This window comes from Patagioenas fasciata, chromosome Z (genome assembly GCF_037038585.1).
Source record: "Patagioenas fasciata isolate bPatFas1 chromosome Z, bPatFas1.hap1, whole genome shotgun sequence".
Lineage (NCBI taxonomy): Eukaryota > Metazoa > Chordata > Aves > Columbiformes > Columbidae > Patagioenas > Patagioenas fasciata.
Genome location: NC_092560.1, coordinates 68,353,712 through 68,370,532, shown reverse-complemented (window position 1 = coordinate 68,370,532; position 16,821 = coordinate 68,353,712). Strand labels below are relative to the sequence as shown.

At 40.5% G+C, this 16,821-nt stretch overlaps 1 protein-coding gene across 1 annotated transcript in view; it reads left to right on the top strand.

The window, feature by feature from the left end:
- Nucleotides 1–288: 288 nt before the first annotated feature.
- Nucleotides 289–16,821, top strand: part of JMY (junction mediating and regulatory protein, p53 cofactor) — a 77,654-nt gene continuing 61,121 nt past the window's right edge. Inside the window, exon 1 of the mRNA XM_065860267.2 lies at nucleotides 289–1,579. Within this exon, the coding sequence (XP_065716339.1) occupies nucleotides 674–1,579 (906 nt within the window). The 5' untranslated portion in view covers nucleotides 289–673. The remainder of the gene's footprint in view (nucleotides 1,580–16,821) is intronic.

Below are 16,821 nucleotides of genomic sequence, written 5' to 3'. Positions count from 1 at the left end.
CGGCCCAGCCGCGCCCCCCAAGCCTAACGGCTCCGGCCGGCACGTGCCCTTCCCGGCGTGCAGCGCGCGGCGCCCATGTTCGAAGGCCCCGCCCCGCCCACCGCGGGAGCGCGAAGAGGGAGGGCGGGAGACCGCGAGCGTGGCCGGCGGAGATGGGGCGGGGCGGGACGTGAGGCTCCGCCCGTCTTCCTCCGCCGGAGAAACTGCGGCGACAGCCAATGGGGAAGGCGTCCCGCAGCCGGGGGGCGGGGCTCCGGGAGGCCACGGGGCGGGGCCGGCGCTGAGTTGCCGCAGCGCCACCGCCGCTTGTAAACAGATCCTGCCCCACGTGACGCGCGCCAAGTACCTGTACTGGGGCACCGGGCATTGTCCGCCGCGGCGGCGGGTCGGTGAGCGAGGGCGGTGGCGGAATTCTTCGGCAGCCGGCTCCGAGCAGAGAGGAGGTGGTTCGTCTCCGTCTTCCCTCTCCCCCTTCCCCCCCAGCCTTCCCACCGCTCCGGTGGGGATCCAGCGCATCCTTCCCCGTTCCCCGCCGCTAAGATGGCTGATGGTGGGCAGTGAGGCGGCGCGCGGGGCTGCGGGTAGCCGTTGCCAGCCGGCGGCTGACGGGGCGGGCGGGGGCGGCTGACGGGACGGACGCGGGGAGGGTGTGTGTGGGAATCCACGCAGCGCCATGTCCGCCTTCGCCCTGGAGGAAACGTTGGAGGCCGACTGGGTGGCCGTGCGGCCTCACGCCTTCCAGGAGCGGGAGAAGCAGAAGTTTGTCTTCATTGTGGCCTGGAACGAGATCGAGGGCAAGTTCGCCATCACCTGCCACAACCGCACGGCGCAGCGCCAGCGCAGCGGCTCCCGCGAGCTCCGCCGCAGCGGCCCTGCCGGCGCCGAGGCCAGAGCAGCCCCTAAGGCCGGCAGCCCCACGGTGCGCAGGGGCCCGGCCTGCGGCGCGGACTCCGGCCTGCCGCGGGGCTCCTCGCATCCCCGCGCCGAGGCGGGGCTGCGGGGCTCCGAGCGGGGCGCAGCGGCCGAGGCGCTGCCGAAGAGCCCCCAGCGCGCAAAGAGCAGCCCGGCCCGGAGGCCGCAGCGGGGCCCGGAGGCGGCAGGTGCCGCCGAAGAGATAGAAGTGCTGGAGCTGGGGAGGGAGGAGGCGGCCGCTGCGCTGTCGCTGCCGCCCTCGCCGCTGCAGGGAGCCGAGACGGCCGCTCCTGAGGCTGAGCCCGCGGGGGAAGAGTGCAGCTGGGCCGGCCTCTTCTCCTTCCAAGACTTGCGGGCTGTTCACCAGCAGCTGTGCTCTGTGAACTCTGAGCTTGAGCCCTACTTGCCTGCCTTCCCCGAGGAGCCCTCGGGCATGTGGACGGTGCTGTTCGGAGCTCCGGGGCTATCCGAGCAGGAGATGGATGCACTCTGCTACAAACTGCAAGTTTACTTGGTTCACAGCTTGGATACCTGCGGCTGGAAGATCCTTTCGCAGGTACTCTTCACTGAGACTGACGACCCCGAAGAGTATTATGAGAGCCTGAGTGAGTTGCGACAGAAGGGGTACGAGGAGGTGCTGCAGCGGGCCCGCAGGCGAATCCAGGAGGTGAGGTTACCACACGGTCCAGATACCTCCACCTTAGTGTTACCTTTTTCTTACTTTCATGGCGTGTTCTTTGGTTGTTTTGTCTAGCTGCTTCTCTCTGCCTTTGCAGAATAGGTTGAACCATGAGACTAAAGAAAGTACAGGAAAACTGTCTAGTTAAAAAAAAAAAGATTTGAAAATCTAGGCAAGAGAATGAAGCTTAACCTTTCCAAGGTCTCTAGGGTCAGGATTTAAGAAGATGCAGATTTCCCTTAATCATCTAAGTGTGCCTCAGTACTTTCTTCTGTACAATGGAACGTAGTTGTTTGTGAACAAGGATCTGATGTATCTGGCAAGATCTCACTCCCAGATTATTGTTCTTGCATTGCTTTGCAGCAGGATGTGTTGGATGCTGATTTTTGCTGTTTAATGGGTGGTGTTTATTTTGACAGTACAATTTAGGCACTTGAGGCCAAAAAATTTTAGGTTCCCATAGGTTGCTGAATCTGGTATTTCAAATGAGAGGATGTTTTCTGTTGGAAACAGAGTAACTACAACTTTTGTTCGTCTGGTAAATTCTTAGAGTGGGGATTTTAAAAAGCAGGCTGTCTAGTCCTAACAAGTATTTAATGTTTGCTGATGTCTGACAAGACAGGGATATTTCTGAACTCTCATCTGTTTTTCTCATACCATACTATTTAGACAAAAGTAGTTGAGGAAGTTCTACTGACTTCCAGCATCAGTGTATGAGAATTTTATAACATCTTTGTGGACTGAGGTTTATGAGGATTCAGATTTTTCTAGAAAAAAAAGGAGAATTTTACAGTGGTTTTTATATTTCGGTGGCCTCAATCCAGAATGTACCAGTATCTCTTTAGGTGTGACTACGTGTAGGAATCAGGTTATGGAATTTCTTATTTTTGCAAACACTGTCTAAATTCTATTGCATGGATATAGATCACATTTGGCTGCTTCAGCTGCCTACATATATCTTGCCAGTGTAGTGTGTTCAGTAGTGTGTGGTGGTGAATATTTGTTCCTTGCTGACTCCGTATCTGCTTGTTGTCTGCTTTGATGGCGTAGTTTTGAGTCTTTTTAGGCTGTGCTTTTGCTTAGTGACTGGAGTTACAGAGTATGAGAAAAATCATTTGAACAATGATGAAAACATGATAAGAGCATCCAAGTGTAACGTGGTCAGGTATAATTTTATTACCAAACTATTGTGGTAGGATGTATCATTGTGATTTTTCCTATATTTTTCTTTTTTTCTGGTTTTTTTATTTCCCACATGGCTATTTAAAGGGCTGAATTAATCCTTGTTAATTTTGAAATACAGCTGATAATTAGTTTAATGGCCTTCTGCAGTTGTCCAGAATATACGAAAGCATATTGTTTTCTGTTTTTTTCTCTTTGACTGCACGAATGCTTGGGAACACGTACTTAGATTCACTTAGCCTTCAGCTCAGTAATTTGTATAAGGAGTTGAGCAGGACAAGAGAAGTTCCTGTTAAACATGTGAAGTTTGGGAACTGTGTACCTAACTCAAAGCGTGTGGTGTTTTTGAGGAAACACTAATTTGGAATTACTGTGCAAGAATCACGACTTCTGTTTCGTTAGTACCAATACTGTTGGCAAAAAATACATTGGTTATCAATAAGCAATGCAGGCTTTATCCATCAAGATCTCTAAATTACAACATCATATTCTCTGTTAATATTCAGAACTTGGTGCAGACAAAATGGCAGAGCCTATTTGTGTATTTGACTACAGTACAACCTTAGTTTCCCATAGTAACCAACCCAGTAGTGTACCTAAAGGCAGTACAGCTGTACTTCTGTCATTGTCAGTTGTGTAAATTGAGCCATCTTTAATTAAAGGTAGTTCATGTTTAAGAAACCAATAGAATGACCTGTTCTTTCCCTTTTGGCTCTCAGGTTTCTCTTCTCCTTACCTGTTAGTGGTTTACTTCATCCACAGGAAATGCCTTTCTTTTAAGCAAATACTGGTATTGTCATTGCAATTCTTAGCAAATGGACCAATGGATGATGGGTACTGCTTGGTATTTCTGAATTAAAGTTTTTGATACTTTCAAGAGGACCTACTGAATTAATGTTTCATCCGTCACTTTAGTTTACTTTTCCATCAGTGCTTGGAAGTCTGGCTGTTGGCTAATTCTGCCTGTTAGCAGATTGCAGGAATGTTGTATTCTCGTGATTTTAAAAAACTCTACCTGTTACAAGAAGTTTTTGAGAAAATGGATTGAGCAGTTTTGGAAACTGAAATGGAATCAAGGAGCATAATGAATGTGGAAGATCTTCATTAATGAAAAATTGTGCAAAAAACCAAGTTTAGAACTCCAAGACTTTGGCTTAACATATAAAAATATGCTTCTGCAGTTTATAGTTATTTAATATATCTCATTTTTCTAGGACACATTCTTCTGTGCAGTTAGATATTGCTTGCAGTTTCTGTTGATTATATTCCTTGAGGTGGAGAAGTGAAACGAACAACAAAACCTCCTATTCCTTGTTTCAGCGTCCCCTACTTGGCCATCTGTTGCTTTCCATAAGTTACACACAAGCAAGTTTATTTTCACAGCAGTTAATAGTTGTTGCTCTTTGTAATAGGCATTTTTATCTCTGTCTCAATAATAAACCTTTAATAAGCCAGAAGAATTTTGCAAGTAGAAACAGATCCAAGATGAGGAAGAAAAATAGTTGTAGATGAATAACATGACCTGGAATTAATTTCTTCTGCATGATTTGCAGTTTTGAAATAGCACATATTTGAATTTTTTAAATAAAACTAGTAATTCTGGAATAGCTTAGAAATTTCTGTTAATTTGTGTTGAACTAAAACCTTGTATCTAAAGGAGTAAATACTGTTCTACCTTATTTTTAAAAACAAATAAACACTTGTCCAGATCCCATGTTCATTAAGTTTTTGCCTGTTTAAAAAATTCCTTGGATGCTCAGCTCAAAGTCTGAGCTCTGAGATGGAGACATGATACAGACTCAGTTAATGACCAGATAAAAAGATGCTATTATTACAGCAGAGAGGATGACATTGAATCCTTATTTGGAATGCCAGCTTCTTGGCTAGTATTTCCAAAACCTTAAACTTTGCATCCAGAAGGCGGAAGCAGGACTCCTCTGTACTCTTGTTCCTGCCAGTTTCCTCTCCATGTTCCTCCCCATATAACAGGGGAGGAGTTTTTCTAGGCTAACCATAACGTGCTTGTAAATTTTTGTGAGTAAAGTAATATCAAGGATGATGTCATACTTCTGTCAATGCCCTGTTGGCAAAAGGTTAAACGTACTCATAGTTCTGCTGAATAAAATGTGGTGTTAGTACAGACTATGATTAAAAGGGTTTGGTGGCTTAGTCACACCAACAAACATGTTCCATTGTATGCTTATTCTTTGCTCTCGCATAGCAAGCTGTGAGTTTGGGAAGCCTATCTTTACATTACATGCCTACTTCAGTGTCTTTGGATTAATGGTACCTGTGAATCTCTCTGTTCCATATAGCACTTAATTGCCATGGCAGTCTGAAACTTGACAGATGATGGCCTGCAAAATCTTGAATGCCATTTATAAAACTAGTCAGACATTTGCTTTCATTTTTATCTGTACAATCTATGAATTCTAGTATCTGCAGGTAGACCTTCAAAGACCATTCTGCATCTCTGTTCTATGTGTGTTTTTAAATACTTTAATAGAAAAGTTCAGAAACACTTCTTAGTGCTGATTAAATTCTGAAGAAATACCCAGAGCATCTTGTTTTCTGTGGCTAAGCCATACTGCATTGGGAGTGAGGACCTACTGATATTTTTAATCTCCTTGCTCTGTATAGTGGAATATTTTACTAAGCACCAGAATAGCCCTGGAAACTTTTATGTCAGTTGGCTTAATTTTCTTTTGATTCAAAGGGTTAGAAAGGTTAAGAAAAATCAGCAGAAAAAAAATTTAACTGGTTTGTTACAGTAACAAGTTGTATGAGAAGAAAAATGTAGGTTTCCTGACAAAAAATTTGTATTGTCATTTTCTTCTTAAATCAGTATGTGTACAATCTTTTCAAATGACTTGCACAACTTTAAAGGGGAAGTATTTTTTCTTTTCAATTAATTAAATACGATAGTCAAATCACAAAAATTGTTGAGTGATATAGTTATAAATTGTGGACAAGGGTACTGTCACATATTTCTGTTTACATCAGAAAAGGTTATTCTTTTGTTGAACCTGTCTTAATATTTTAGAGAAAAATTAATATTCAGGATCATCTCAGTAACTCAGATAATTTTATTTCCTTGCATTTGGCTATGTGCATTCATTTCTAAGGTAAATGTGTATATGGTAGGTGGTGGGGCACTGTACCAAAAGTGCAGGTTTTCCAGAGGTAAGGTGACCTCTCTGTTCAATGATGTACTGCTAGGCACAGTGTGATTTTTAAGAGAGATTTCAACATCAAACTCATAGATAATATTAAACACTATGAAAAAGTATTCAGTGTTTCAGTAATACAAAAAATAAATATTAGCAGTAGTGTTTCCATCAAAACCAATGTAATATATTTCTACGCAAGCAGCGAAGAAAACTGGATCCTGTATGTTAACTGGAAAAGCTAGATTTAGAAGATATATATGGTGTCTCGGTGGAGAAGAGGTTTAACTTTGGGAACAGAAAATATTAAAATGGGAGATGCTGTGGATTTTTAAAAAATTGCCTATTGACATGAAATAGAGCAGAGTTAAGACTAATGCTGAACATTTGGGAAATCCAACCTACTTTTGTTTGAAAGCTTCTTTTTGTGTACTCATTATTTGTAGCGTTAACATTTCTTTCCTGTAAAACTGTTTTGATTCACTTCTAAATGCTTTGTAAATAGGCATTTAAGTGCTGTGCCAATCCTGTATGTTAGTACTGACCAAAATATAAATGTCATCAGCTGTAGGGCATGCTAAGTGAACTCCAAGTTCTTAGGAGACACATGATAATAGTACTCTGGCTAGTACTTGTGTTGCTGTCCGACCAAAGATATTTTCTTCCTTGTCAGCAGTCATCTTTGTATTTACCAAATTTGCAGCTGGAGTCATTAGCAGTTATTTCTGGTTGTTACAAACTAATCCTATGCTAATAAGTATTTTAAAGGCCCAGCATTTTAAGCATTGGATGGTCACACCTAACTCTTTCTGCAAGCATCAAGCCCAATAGCGAGGATCCTGTGATACATTCTCAGATAAGCAGAATTAAAAGTGCAGTGGTTCACCATTTCCCCTTTTCTGCAAATAATAAAAAATTAAGTCACACAGGTATTTTATTTACAGTGTTTCAGTGAGTTTCTGAAATATGTTCTACAAGTGTAAAGCCATGTTACAAGTTAAACACTTCATGATGATATCTGATACTACTGGAAGATGTGGAAGTAGGGTAGAGAGGGCTGTATCACTTGGGATTCTTGGACTGTCGCAGTAGCAAGGATAATTAAATACACAACTGCTTAATCATATGGTGGACTCAAATTTGTTGAAAGCCTAAGATGTGATTACACAGCATTTTAAAATATGTACCTTAAAATGGCTTATTGAAATTCTGTACTTAAAGGACATTTGACCATATTACCATAGAATTTGCTTCTCTCTTTAGTCTGGGTATTAAAACCTTTTAAGTCCTAAGCAACATAGCAATTTACTTTTAAATTGAAAACCTTGTGCTTTTATCCTTCGTCCATTTGATATCTTTTTGAGTAAATGTTTGGTTTTTTTCTGACTGCCTTTCCCTTTTACTGCTGTTTTACAGGTAGCAGCAAATTGTTTCAGTGATTTATAGACTTGTGATCACAGGTTAATTAGACTTTTTTGTTGTTGTTGTTGATCTTTTTGTGTTGTCTCTTGCCTAGGATACCTCTTTTGGATTTAAAGATTTTTTGGTTGTTTTTTCTTTTTACTTATGGCATATATGTGTAGATAGACTTCATGAATTGTTTTATTAATGCCTTCTTAAGTTTGAAAAGAGCTAGCTGAAGATGATGGAACACAACTGTTGTATCTGAGAACAGCAGAATGTTTAAATAATGTACATTTCTTCAAAACATGTACAAATGATATGTACACAAAGGAAAAGACATCTGCTTGAAAAATTAGGTCTTCCTTAACAGAACTTAAGTCTTACGTGACAAAAAAGAATACATTCTGTTGAATATAGCAATACTGTTTAGTATGACCGCTAAGTCAGTAAGCTTAGACTTAGTTTTTAGGAACTGAAGGCAGCAGCTTGCCAGTCTCATGGTTAATTTCTTTATCCAAGCACCTGTGAGGTAAAAAAATGTATCCTGTGTTTAACTCTCTGAACTGGGATTGGAGAACCATTTCAGCCTTGTAGTTGGGAGAATATTCTGCTGCTGAGATTATTTCATTTGATATTCCCCTTCAGAATTTGAATTGTTTTGTTTTCCTAGATGTAGAGGTACACTTTCTTCTATTTTTTGTTTGAAGTTATTCTAGTTGATATGCAGTTGCAGCATTTTCATATGCCAGAACATTTTAAAGAGGTGTGTACCGCCTGTGTAATAACCACTCTGTAATCTGTTATGCTCCTCAGGATTCACAGCTCACTTAATGTCTTAGCTTTTAGAGGTGGTGTTGGGTTGTCTTTTCTTCATATTTACCTTTGTCTTCTTGCATATTTTTTCTCAATTTTTCCAGCATTATTCTCTTTCCCTTCAATTGAATGTCTTGCCTTCAAGTTGATGCCTTTTAAAAGTGCTTTCTTAATCAGGTCACTTTTTTACCCTTCTGTTTCTGGTTGAGGTACTTTTACACAGGCAGGTTTAGAATTTGAAAGCAGACTCTTTCTAATCATTTAGTCTTTTACATTTCTTGCTATAACATGAGAGGACACTAATTACAGATGATCAGTGAAGTGTATGTTGTTCTTATATTATGTAAATATTGCTACCACAGAACTGAAGAAGGCACTGAGAAGCAGAGTTTTTCAGAAATGGCTGCGTCTACTGTTTTTCCTGTTTGAGGAGATGCTTTCAGGGATCCATGTTTTAATATTAGTAGAAACATTTGTTGTGGATGGATGATCTAGGGTTTTGCTTGTGACAAAGCAGTATTTAGATCACTTAAAGAAAAGTGTGACTTAACGGAGTTCAGTGACAAGGCTCATTCTGTTACTTACTGCATGGAGGAAGTCTGCCAAGCAGAATCAGGCTGCTGCCCAGCTGCAGCTCAGGCTTTCACCTCCTTTGGATTCTACACCAAACTACTGCCGGTTTGGCTGGGGAGGCAGTCGAGTGCACTCACCACAACACACCATTGCAGTCCACCAGGACCAGGAAACTCCTGTTACTGGCAAGAACTTCAGTCAGAGTGGGGACTCGGTCCAACTAAAGGTGCATCTGCGAAACCTTTTTGTCTTTTCAAGAGATGAAAATTTCACCACAAGGAATGTAGTAGGGAAAGAACGAAGATAGGATAGCAGCATAGGAGAAGAGGGAAGTGAATGATGATACTCTTAAGATACATATTGACTAACTCAGTGATGTTATGTATACGTATCTGGGCTGCTGCTCAGACTGCTGTGTGCTAAATGGGGGTTGGCAATGGAATAAGGTGGGATTGTGGCATGTTGAGCCTGTTGCTTCAGCAATTCAGAGTATCTTCTAAATAGGGTCAATTCCTGCCTCCTTATTTTCTTCAGAGTAGGATCAGCTATTAACCTTTGGGGATACTATAGTTCTACCCTGAGTCTATAATGCCAGAATGTATATTTTTTTAGTACTACACAAAAGCAAGAGAAGCAATTGAACGTGAATTGAACTCCATAGAATCTGCATGTAAAACATGTTTTGTGATTTTGGGTAACTGGAGTAGTCAGGAGTTGCTAGTAATGTAACAGTTACATTGTTTCTTCTCTTTTTTCTTCTTTTTTTTTTCCCCCCCTAGAAAACAAACAAAACCCTAGTTAAAGTAAAGTAACTTTATTTTTAAAATACGCCAAAAGTTACTTTTCATTTACTGGGTACTGAAAGCTTGTAAATAAGATATTCTGCTGTTGTAAACATCTTCCTGTGTTAAAAATAGAGGTCCAGAAGTCTTGTCCTGCTACTGGTGTTCAGCGTGATAGTGCTCTGGGGAAAGAGCCTGTGGGGCTAACAACAGCTGTAGGTTTAATCACGTACCATACACAGATCTAGAGTACAGGACCAAGTTTTGAGGAAAGGAGTCAAAGTTAATCTACATTGCAACAATTTATTTGTATTACTTATACATCTTGCATAGTACTAATGTCACTGTAACCATTCAGAAGATCTTGGATAGTTCACTGAAAATCCTTGCTTTAAATCCAATGCTGTTTAATAGCAAACATGCAAAAATGTTTTAAGAACAGTGAAAAAAAGCATTGTTGTGCTTTTACAGGAAGTAATTCTATGATCTCATTAGAAATCTGGTGGTGCTATTTACTAGAATACAGGTTAGTCTTTAATTATTGAAGCCCTTGAGTAATTTGAAGCAGGATTATGAAACCAAAGAAAATAGTCCAAATATGTTAGGCCTGATATGGGATGATCACATAGCATCTTCCAGTCATAAGCTGTATAAATTATTAAGGGAAATGTGTTTTTGTTTGAATTAGTTTGTTGTTGAAACTTGCCTGTTTTCAATTTTCTGAAGAATTTGGGCCTGAAACATAAACCGTTATTGGTTTGTCTGAAAACTTCATGAAGAATTTTAACGCACAGTGGTAGATGTTAAGTTGAAAAGTCTCCACAAGTATTTCGTTGTTTAGTAGCTCTTGCTTGTCAACTCTTTCCATTTCTATTAGTAACCTTGTTAGAGGCTCATTAGTGCAGTTGGGATTATACTTTTGGATTAACTCTTCTGGTCATAGGCAGAAAGGTGTTTAGATGTGCAGAGAGCATCACTATCAAGCCCATTTTTGAAACTTGTGATCTGGAGCTGTTCAGGGTAAATGTAAATAGAATACTGGTGGTATATCTGCATATGACTGCTCACCAATTGCAGACATTTTGGCAGAGTTTGCTTTCAGTTAAAAACCTATTACTGATAAGATCTTATCTCTGTGGTATTTATGCAGTAAAAGTTACAGAATCACAGAATGTTAGGGATTGGAAGGGACCTCGAAAGATCATCCAGTCCAATCCCCCCGCTGGAGCAGGAACACCCAGATGAGGTTACACAGGAAGGTGTCCAGGTGAGTTTTGAATGTCTGCAGAGAAGGAGGCTCCACAACCCCCCTGGGCAGCCTGTTCCAGTGTCTGTCACCCTCACTGTGAAGAAGTTTCTTCTCATATTTAAGTGAAATCTCCTGTGTTCCAGTTTGTACCCATTGCCACTTGTCTTATCATTGATTGTCACCGAGAAGAGCCTGGCTCCATCCTTGTGACACTCACCCTTTACATATTTATAAGCATTAATGAGGTCACCCCTCAGTCTCCTCCAGGCTAAAGAGACCCAGCTCCCTCAGCCTGTCCTCAGAAGGGAGATGCTCCACTCCCTTCATCATCTTCATGGCTCTGCGCTGGACTCTCTCCAGCAGTTCCCTGTTCTTCTTTAACTGAGGGGCCCAGAACTGGACACAATATTCCAGATGCGGTCTCACCAGGGCGGAGTACAGGGGGAGGAGAACCTCTCTGGACCTACTAACCACCCCCCTTCTAATACACCCCAGGATGCCATTGGCCTTCTTGGCCACCAGGGCACAGTGCTGGCTCATGGTCATCCTGGTGTCCACCAGGACCCCCAGGTCCCTGTCCCCTACACTGCTTTCTAATAGGTCATTCCCCAACTTATACTGGAACCTGGGGTTGTTCCTGCCCAGATGCAAGACTCTGTACTTGCCCTTGTTACATTTCATCAGATTTTTCCCTGCTCAACTCTCCAGGCTCTCCAGGTCTCTGGATGGCAGCACAGCCTACTGGCTTCTTTCCTTCAGCCAGTTCACAGTTCACCTCACTACCCGATCATCTAGACCACACTTCCTCAGTTTAGCTGTGAGAATGCTGTGGGAGACTGTGCCAAATGCTTTACTGAAATAAAAGTAAACCACATCTGCTACTTTGCCAAATTTTTTACAAAATATATGTGGGTTTGTTTTTTTTTTTTTTTTTTTTGTCACTACATATGTGGCAGACAAACATCCATTCAGAAAAAAATGGAAATGCTTAGGGGACTTTGTCAACAAGTTGCTCCTGGAAAGGTGTTAGAAAACACTTCCAGTCATTCAGCAACCTTTTTATTTTTTCCTGAGAGTGAATTGAGTACCTCTGATTTCATAAATGATAATGGAAATTTTTGTTTATTTTATGCTAGTGTTATAATACTTTACAAAATACATTTGTAGACGAATGTTTATATTACCTTCTTTTGGAAAAAATGCTATAATATTGGTGTGAGGAAACTGGATGGCTTTTTTTCTTTTGAAAAAATGTTTAAGTAATCAATTAGCATTTGTTTGTGATGATTTGTGGACAACTGACGTGGGTCATCTCAAGTTAGTAGAAATACAACTTTTCACGTGACAACATTGCATCATGACATATTTTGATATACTTTAGGGAGGATTTTAAAGATTTTTCAATAACTTAGAATCCTAGGTTATTATAGTAGAAGGAATCACTTTGTGTTTTCTCATTGAACCCCATGCTTAAAATAGAACTGACTTTGATTAGGGTTTGTTTTTTTGAACAAACAAGCAAATGAGGTTTAAATAACACTGTGTGCTTTGTATCTGTTTTAAGGAAATTTTAAAAAAGAAGAATAAACAAATGTATTAATTCAGTTGTGAAACTACTGAGGCAAAAATCTGTAGATCAGTTTTAGAAGTTTCTGAAAATTTATAGTCTTTCTACAAATAATAGCTTGGCCTCAGAGCCAAGATTCTTCAGTCTTCAGTAATGTGGTATTTCTTTATAATCATTAGATGTCAGAATTTTAAATTGTACCATTCTATCACTTTAGAGTGGTATAATTCAGCAAAAAATCAGTATGTGGGAGGAGTTTAAAAAAATCCCACACTACTTGCAGTATTGGAGCTGTTCTAGAAGATCTGAGTTAATAGATAAATGGTTTGTATTATTTCAACTTTGTTTTATCATGCTGCTTTATCACACATAGATTTTTTTTCTCCATAACATTAAAGCTGTGTATCCTTTCCCCTTCATTTCTCCATGACAACAGGGATACAACCGACCCAAATGAGTAACACCACAGAATGCAAGTCTGTGTTCACTTGATACTGATGTTTGTCTGCTTTTGTCTGAAATATTGTGCTGTTATGAAAGTAGTTCAGTAGCGTGTTATTTACATGGTATTTGCTATTAGAATAATAAGAAGAATCGTGTGAATGATACAGCATTTCAATAATTTCTTGATATCTTACTTAGCCTTTTGTTCATAATCATGGGCTGTAAATGTATTCTTTCTGTTGAGCATTTTGGATGTTGTATTGAACTTCTAATTAAAAAACCCAATTATGTTAGCTTAGAAACTTTAAAAATTGCATTTAGTCATTTGTAATGCTGTTTCCTTCTTAGATCTGCCTTTCCATGATTTCACCATTGTGCAAGGTGTTGTAAAGGTTTAAACAGTGTTGAGCTCTGCCAGCTTTGAGAAATTGCATAGAAGGCTATTTGAGTTAGCTGTCAGCTGATGTCCAGGTTTTAAAGGCTGTTCATCAGCCATGTTGTTGAAGGGAGCTGAAGAACTGGATGATCACCTTGCTAGGGCTCTAGAGCTCAAAGGGGTGAATCCTATAGCTTTCTGTCCACACCCACCCTCCCTGGTTCAGCTTTGTGTTTATTCCTGTTATGTTCTTTGTCCTTGTGATATGGTGATTCAACTCAGTAAACCTCAGTGAATTAATACAAGAGTAACTACAGAAAGAGCTTTCTGCCAGACGCTCAGTTAGTTTATTGAAAGGTCTGAGAAATACCAAAGCCAGTGCAGTGGAGGTAGAGAGCACCTGAGAGCAGAAGGAACAAGAAACTGGGGTGGAATTGGAAGGAAAGAGGGGATGGCATCCAGAATCTCCTTTTCTTAGAAGCAAGTCATTAGGTCAGCTCAGCTTTAAAAAGTAAATTCACATGTACTAGTACTTTGAATCTGGTATTGTCACAATGCTTTACCAACTTTGAGTTAGATTTTTGAAAGTCTAACGTTAGATTTACCGTGCATTTGAGAGTATCTGCTACCATGCCAAATGCATTGGTAAAACTGGTAAGAGTACTAATTCAGTGCTGCTGATAAAGATTCACAGGAGCTGACTTGAAAGTGAAATTGATTGTACCTCTTAGTTTTTTTTTTTCTTCCAATCAAATTCTCACCTTTATTTTCATAAAAGAACATTTTCTCTTTAGCAGAGTGGGTATTTTACTAGGCCTGTGTCCTGGAATTGCAAACCTTGCACAAAGAAGGGTTTTAAGAGTAGCACTGTAATACCTGGTAAGTAAATGTATTAATTGTATGCAAATATTAGTTTGTTCAGACAGTTGTCAGTTTTGAAGCTCTTGAATGTGTTTGTCTGACTAATAGCATAGTTCGGAAGCACACAAGAGGGTCAGTGGACCAAAAGTTAATGTATCTAATGGTACAGCATGAACACTTATGTAATGTATGTTCTTAGTGTTCTGGCTTTGGTGTTTTGTGTGCACACATGTGTTTGTTGATTTTTAAAAATTTTTTAAAAAAAATTTTTAAAATCAGACTTCTGCAGAAAAAAGTTACTTGGAACTCATTAGGATGCATAAAATAAACTCTTTGCCAAGCCTTCAGGGTGAGGTGTTACCGAGAAGTCTTTTTGTTCAGTGTTACCATGTTCCAACTGATCAATGATTCACAAATGATTTTATCTTTTAGTTATTTTGCCCCTTTCCAAGAGGAGGGAGCCCCAGAGTGCCATAATAACTTTGAAATACAGTAAACATATCTATTTTATTAATCCAATTACATTACAATGTAAATACTTCTTTTGTGTTACTAATAGCAGAAAAAAAATGCCTAACACTCCTGCACAATGTGCACTCATGTGCAATTAGCCCTTGTTTGCTATTGTTGTGGTTTAACTCCAGCTGGCAACCAAGCACCATGCAGCCTCTTTCTCCTCATCCACCCTGTGGGGGGTGGGGAGGAAAATGAAAAAAAGACAATTTGTGGGTTGAGATTAAGACAGTTTAATAGAATAGCAAAGAAAGATGTAATAGTAATAGAATATACAAACCATGTGATTTCTGTAGCTTATTTGTGGCAGTGCCATTCTAAGTAATACAGTAAATTCAAACAAGTACCTGTTTTTATAGGCACTCATTTGGCATTAGAGTGTAACTCAGGAGTGGCACAACCACATCACACAGTATGCTAGTGTGATCAGATGAGTACTGTCTTAAAATAAAAGCAGCTTTACCATGATGTCACACATATTTGTCTTGTTTACAGAAAAGGAGATGCATCATTTTTAATTGTCAACATCTCCCTCTTGAGCTTTCAGAAGAGAACTGGTCTGCAATACATTGTTTTCAGAGTTGGCAGCTTCAAGCCTGAGCCTTGTGACATTCCAGCAAGCTATGTATATACATACAGTTCTGCTGAGATTTCTGTTTAGAATATCGGGTGGGAGGAGAGAAACTGCATTGTTCAGTAATGATGCATACATGGAAATAATGATTTGGCTCCCTTGGCTACATTAAAATACTGCTTAAGTTTTTCTTACCCAGTTCAGTTCTTTTCCTTTGCTATGGACTTATATTACATGTAGTGTATTGCAATGAGGTGCACTTTGGTAGGCAGTGTAAATGAACTTCACAAAAGTAATTGTTACTGTCCTAGGAGCTGTTAACCTAGGTATAAACAAAGATAACTGACATGAATTAAAAGAGGCCAGGCAATCTGCAATGTGCTGGTCTTAGCTTTCTGGTGTACTATTGTGTAGCAGGTTGACCTTGGATGCCAGATGCCCACCAAGCCGCTCTATCAGTTTTCCTCAGCTGGCAATGGGCTGCAGGTGGGTATTTGCTCCACCGTGGACCTCCATGGGCTCCAGGGCAGAGCCACCCTAGCCATGCTCTTCATCATGGGTTGTTCTAGTGTCTGGAGCACCTCCTCCCCCTCCTTCGTCACTGTCCTGGGTGTCTGCAGAGCAGTGGCTCATGTATTCTCAGTCCACTCTCCCAGCTGTTGTACAACAGTTTTCGGTGCACCTTCTGAAATACGTTATCCCAAAGGCGCTACCACTGTTGCTGGTGGGCTCAGCCTTGGTCAATGGTGGGCCTGTCTTGGAGCTGGCTGGCATTGGCTCTGTTGGATATAGGGTTAGATTCTGACATCTTCTCACAGAATCCACCTCTGTAGACCTCTGCTACAGAAACTTTGCCACCTGCTCCCAGTACATCTCTCTGCACATATACTGAGGTACACAGGCTGTCTGCATGCAGGTAGAAGACTGTTTTAAACAGGGTTTAAAGAAGAATAATGTGGCTCACTTGATAGGAGCAGCTATTCAGAGACCTAGAAGACACATCTTATGGAATTGCTCCTTTTTATTTCTTGTGTTTTAAACGCCCCGTGTTTTACTTTCTAATATATTTTTGGGGTTTTGTTTTGTGTATGTATGTGTTTGCTGTTTGTTTCTTAGATTAACTGCAACCTTTGAACTTTTTTGTTAGATGCTTTATGTATGCATTTGGTTTGATTATTTTAATTAGCCCAGTCCTTCTCTAAACAGCCCCTCAGAAAATTCCCCCATAATCCAGACAATAACTTTTGCAATGTGTCATCATACACTTCCAATTCCCTGTCTTCAGCTGAATTTCCTGTCTTTCAGTTGAAAAAATTGGACTTTTTTGTCCACTCAGTAGGTGGATGATTGTTTTATGTACCAATTATAAACAGTGTTATTTCTAGATAAGTTTAATATGGAACTCACTTCTTTGTATCTTCCTTTAATCTTAAGAGGTCAGACAGATGTAGTGCTGGTTCCAGCCACTGCTCATGTTGGGCAGTATTACCTTATTTGTTTATGCTGTCCCAACTCCGTGTCCATCCTTTGTAGTCTCTTACATATCTGATTTCTGCCCCAATTGTAAAATATATTTTAGATCTATATTGGTGTGTCAGTCTTTGGTCCATTTTGGGGGCGTTCACCTGCTGCAATAATGCGAATAGTCTTTTTATATTACAAAAGTAAGGTTGTTGATGACAATGCAACCATGCAAACAGAAAACTAAATGTCCTTGCAAATCTT